Source organism: Nannobrachium achirus (genome assembly GCF_963921795.1).
Source record: "Nannobrachium achirus genome assembly, chromosome: 4".
Lineage (NCBI taxonomy): Eukaryota > Metazoa > Chordata > Actinopteri > Myctophiformes > Myctophidae > Nannobrachium > Nannobrachium achirus.
The window spans coordinates 22,370,960-22,376,769 of record NC_137813.1 but is presented as its reverse complement, the minus strand read 5'-3'; the positions used below and the strand labels follow the sequence as shown (position 1 = coordinate 22,376,769).

Genomic DNA, 5,810 nt, shown 5'->3' with positions numbered 1-5,810 from the left:
AAATATTTTCGAAACATTTTTATTTTAGCATCCGTTTTTCAAGGAAAAGTTGACTATAGCTCCTTTAAAACATAGTTGTCAAAGTCCACCCAGGGTCCTCCTTTTCCCTCTACACCAAATCTTTGCCAAATAGCCGATCTACAAGCTCACAACAGCCCATGACGCATAGAGAGCTTGTATAATGTTCGTCCCATAATAGGGATGCTAGGGTGCATCCCTAAAAATGCCCCTGTCAAACTCTCTTGTCAAAATGCCACGTATTTAAAAATCTTACATTTGTGTCACAATTTAGAGTATATTATTTGCTCAAATCAAAATGTACATTCATTAATCAGAATTTTCACATTTTGTGCAATCAAACATATTTTTGGGAATTCATGTTGATCCTATACAGAATGTCAATCAACAGAAAACAAGTTATTTCATTTCCTACAACTGTTATAATATATCTAACTTGCACGTAACACTGACTGCTTATGTAAACAGAAAAGGTCTGGCGGATATGTTTAAGAGGTTACAGTACTCTGATGTATACACAAGCTGCATACCTAAGACATCTGATTAAAGATGAAGTAGCTCCATTATATCAAGGCAATGTTCTGAATTATACTTGCTGCAAGGAAATTAAGAAGAAAATAGAACTCCGCTTTGGTCATTCATTGCAGCAAATCTCAGTTGTACCAGAAAAACACACATATGGTAAGGTCCAATATAATGTGCTGATCCACCATTACCATCAAAGTTTGTCAGCGGTTCTCAAACTTGGGTCCAGGGGTCCTTCAAATTAAAAGGTTTGAGAACCACCGTTTTAGATCACTTTTGTCGAGTTTCACAAACAGTGCAAATTACATTAATATGGTGATTTGCAGTTTCACCAACCTTCACAATTTTACAGTGGAGGAATGATCTACAAGCTGGCAATGTTGACAGTGGTCCTAAAGCACAGTCTGGTACAGTAGATGAGGTCAATTCAAGCATTTTGGATTAATTGCACTTATCTGCATTTCTCTGTCAAAGTAACCCTACTGAATGTGAAGAACCACCAACAACCAAGGAAAGAGATATCCACCAGTTTGAGGACAAACAAAATCTACTTAGCCACTGGGAGAGGTTCATATTACAGAGTCAAACCATCCCACCTTTGGTTATGGTAAACAGCCCGCCTTTGGTTATGGAATAGATGAGCAGTCACCAATCCCAGTTTTCCATCACCACTGCTTTAACCACTTATGCCCTATATGACGAATAGCGAAAATAGCCAATCTCCAAGCTTGTAGATTTTCGCTATTTTTGAAACATCAAAACATATATATTTTCTTAATTATAAAAAGTTTTAGAAAATGTGCCCCAAAATAGATCCAACAGGGTTAATGTGGTTAAATCAAACATTAGCTTTCAAAATAACATGTAGCTACCCAGACTGTGTTAAGGCCTCACATTTCTTTGGGCCAAGGCTGGGTTCAGTATAACAACTGTAGGTTTGAGGTATTATTATGTAGGCGTCCAGTGATCTCAGCGCTTCAATTTCTTGTTGAGGCCCATGACCTTGAACGTGGCTGCAGTGATCTTCTCATAGATCACAAACATGAGGGCAGCTGTCAGCACCGTCTGTAACAGCTTCGCTTCCAGGCCTTTGTATAGGCCGAGAAACCCATGCCTCCTATCATAAAGGAAAGAAGTGGATAAGTGATATCATAAGACACCCGGAGCCCAATGTCTGTTGGTGTTGTACTGTAGTAGTAGTTAAAAATTGAATGCAAGTCTGAACCTTTTGAATACTATTTTTGAAAATGATGTCCATAGATGGGTAAACCAATACAACAAGAGACATCCTACCAAAACATATAGAAAGGACATTCAATGCTCCATTATCACATGGATTGCTCATTTCAGCCTGAACAACCTTTTTATTTTGAATCGGTTAAAGTGACAGAACTATGATGTTGTAAGGCCAGCTGCTGTGGCTACAGCAGTTCAGTGCCACGCATCTGTTTATTTGACATTTTGAATACATGTTTGAATGTGGAATATTTGATCACAGCCCTAGCAGTTACAGTACATGACTTACTTGATTCTGTCCATCAGCAGGTAGATGACGTTGCGCAGGCTTGCTAATGCTCCACCTTTGTCATCACCCTTGTACTGGCCAAACTAGTGAGAGTAGATACAGATTCATTTATAGCCTTGACATACAGGTTTAGTCACTCAGTGGCACAATCAAGAAAGACTTCTTCTTGACATGATACAGGTTCCTTGCAGGAAGTTCACTTTTTGGATCTCAGGAACCACACAAATCTAATTTTCACAACTTTCTTTCCCATTTGAGATCCACATGGGAGGTATAGGCAACTGAAATAAACTAATCCCACTGACCCAGATAAAAGATTTGTAGCCTCTTTTATCTCATGTTTACATTAAATGTTGATCAGATTGTAGGTGCGGGAAGGAAGCAAATGAAATATTCACCCTTAAGACGGCCTGAACAGTCTGAAGTGGATATGTTGCTGTGGTAGCAACGGCCTTAGCAATAGCTCCAATAAGAAAGATCTCTGCTGAGGATATCTGTGGGAGAGAGACAAATACAAGGTTTATCTGAATCTTGAGCAGTGTTATTTTCTAATTAACAGTTTACAAAGCCACAAAATGTGCTATAACTTGAAATGTTTATATTTAAAATACTTTTATTTCAAAATAAGGACACCATAAGGACTGAATCAAACAAGTTAAATACTGTCTGGGGTGCTCACAAAAGCCTGAGTAGACGTTAAACATGTCTGAAAGTGAACTATCCCTTTAATTGCATCACGCAGGCAGAGCCCATCGTCTCCTCCCCATCATCTCACCTTCCTCCCACCATTACCAGCCCTCCTCTTCATGGCCTCATAGAACATGAACTGTACAGCTGGGTTGAACACCAGCACCAGAGAGGGCAGGGTGCCATTCCACAGGGTGCGCACCCCCTCCTTCTCTATGATCTGGGAGAAGGCATCTGAAGGGACAACCACGCATGACAGGGTTTGACAACAGCAAGTTCTTCAAAGGGAGCTTTGGAATTCTGACACAAACACATACTTGCATGCATACCGAATATGCCCTTGTAATGAGTCTGCTGGAGGTTTTCATTTCGGAACTTCGCCCCCTGCAGCTTCAGCCGAGTATTGACCACCCACATTGGCGTGGTCAAGATCACGTTCACTGCCCCTGAATTAGAATTAATTAATTAATTAATTAATTAAGCAATTAATTAAATACAATACTATAAAGGGTTTTGCCTATAATGACATGCCCAAAATATAGATACTGGGTTGAAAGGCCGTTACAGTGCTACATGGCATGATGCGTACCTGCTATGACCCCCATGAGCAGGTCTTTGCTTGGTCGGGACTGGCCATGGGCAGACAATTTCTTCAGCGTGTTGAAGGTGTAGAAGTAGACAAAGTTGGAGCAGCAGAGACTGGAAATAACTGGAAACCAGCCCCTGTATAGTGCCACACTGGCAGCGGGAAAAAAATAAATGTGAGGGCTCAACTCAGAAGTCAATTTAATGGCAGAAAGCCTGTATCCTGTGTTGAAATATGCTGCATTTAATTTGTTGATATGTGATCAAGTCAATGGTGACAGACTTGTGCTTTCATTGGAACAACAGCAACGTTGCTATTAACAAGAGTTTCCACTTCAGTTGCTAAAATCAAACTAGGGGGATTACTATAAACAGCAGTGCAAACCAGTGGCTCAGGGGTAGAGAAACCGTCATTAGAACACTGAGGGTTCCCTGTTCGAACCCAGGCTCCCCCAGAGTTAGTGTCGAAGAGTCCTTGAACAAGACTCTGAACCCCTAGAGTTGCTCCCAGTGAGCAGGTTGGTGCCCTGCATAGTTTCCTCTACTATCAGTGTATGAATGTGTGTGAATGGGTGAATGTAATGCACAATCTCTGTAAAGCGCCTTGGATAAAGGCGCTTTACCATTTACAAGGTTGACAATAAAAATCACCCATCTGGTTATTGATAGTATGACAATACAACTTACAGTCCTTCTTCCTTTGCTATCTCAGACAGGATAACTGGGGTAGATTTAGATCTGCGATTCTCATCCACTGAAAGAAAATAATACACATGTATCACTGACAAGAGGCACCATCTTTTCAAAACAAGTGATACAACAGGGGTGCCCAGACGCAAACATTGTCCTACATGATACTGTGATATTGTTGTTTTATCCTACAGTAAACTCTGAGAGCTAAGTTTAGAGTTCAAAGCCATTATCAGTCAGCTCCGTCCATTCTGATAATAAGACCTCCAACTCACCCTGGAGTCGGATCCTAGCTGTATCCAAAGGAAAGAAAACGCTCATCGCAGTCACACTGCCCTATAGAAACCAATGCATTGCGTTAATGTTAGCAATATGCCCATAACAACATGCATAACATGTATATGACAGGGATACGGGGTATGTGAGCACTGGGGACATCTGGGCACCTCTATGTAAAATTTGCTATTGTTTTTATTATTATTATTTAAATCGTCTTAAGTAATATGTGAACATGCACATGTGATACATCATTATCAGACTTAATAATTTCATTCTTCAACTTCTTTTTTATGCCCCAAAATAACTGGATATACAGGTTTTGTAACAATTTGTAGCAATTGTAGAAATATTAGACCTTAATTGTCGAATGTTTAAGCATGTTCTAAATCTAATCATGTTTAATCATTTTTAAACATTTTACCAAGGCTTGGTGCCCACCCATCCTCTTATCATAACATGCAACTAGCCCTGAATACATGACTCTCATATGCATGAGAGTCATGCTGTGCCCCATTTTTGTCCGAAATTATTTTGCTTAACATAGGACTTCCGCCTCTAGTGGACAGTCGCGTCATCTCAGGTTGATCATTGTAGTGAACGGAGATGATGCGATGACGCGACTGTCCACTAGAGGCGGAAGTCCTATGTTAAGCAAAATAATTTCGGACAAAAATGCTTTTTATTCAACAATCCCGGCAGCGGCGTGTAATGAACGTTGCACGGCGTCAAATCGTTATCAAAGTTGGCTTGGGTAAGCACTTTATTTTTGAAATCTGACGTTCCTAGCGCAAACCGTTGAGGGCTCGATTCCCGACTGGTCCTCATGTTAAGGGCACAGCATGACTCTCATGCATATGAGAGTCATGTATTCAGGGCTAAACATGCAACATACACTTGACAATCACTAGTCTAGACTGATCACTTTTATCATGCCAAATCAGCTACAGCACACAAGTTTAACTTTAAGCTGCCAATATGATCATAATAGTTAATTGTTCTGCTTACCATTGCTCCAGCCACAGCATGGACCAGAGTCTCATAGGACAGAAGGCCCACAGCCGAGCCACCGTTGTCAGACATCTCTGCACCTTCTCCAACCCCAAACAAAGAAAACAAACCCCAACTACTAGTGTTGCAGGGCAGGCGGCAAGGCGGTCAGGCTGGTCTTTCTCGCCGTGAGGCCGGTCTGGGACCCTGGGAACGTCAAACGTCTGTTCCTGTCATTTCATGATGTTATCGACAAGAAGGCACGTTACAGTGCAGTCATAAAACTGAACTTAATGTTCACCCGGCTTACGTTTGCTTCCTCTTATTTCCTCCACTCACGCCACACGCGTGTATCAAAACAACATCCCGCTTCCAGCAGTGGAAGCTTGTTATTGGCTGAACCGGAGGTAGGGAGCGCTCCGTTGTGTTCGCCTGGACCGCGCGGAGGTGCGATGTTTCATAATAACACAAGAAATAATCATAACACATTATAAACATTCATATAAGGTCAAGT

At 41.2% G+C, this 5,810-nt stretch overlaps 1 protein-coding gene across 1 annotated transcript; it reads right to left on the bottom strand.

Moving 5' to 3' along the window:
- Positions 1-359: 359 nt before the first annotated feature.
- slc25a17l (solute carrier family 25 member 17-like) lies at positions 360-5,439 on the bottom strand. The gene is made up of 9 exons (XM_080723755.1): positions 5,315-5,439; positions 4,306-4,366; positions 4,028-4,094; positions 3,345-3,493; positions 3,085-3,201; positions 2,844-2,989; positions 2,467-2,562; positions 2,069-2,151; positions 360-1,660 (listed from the first exon to the last, which is right to left on the bottom strand). Exons 1-9 carry the CDS (start codon positions 5,387-5,389, stop codon positions 1,513-1,515), a joined length of 942 nt encoding a protein of 313 aa, XP_080579881.1. The 5' UTR covers positions 5,390-5,439; the 3' UTR covers positions 360-1,512.
- Between the last annotated feature and the right edge of the window lie 371 nt (positions 5,440-5,810).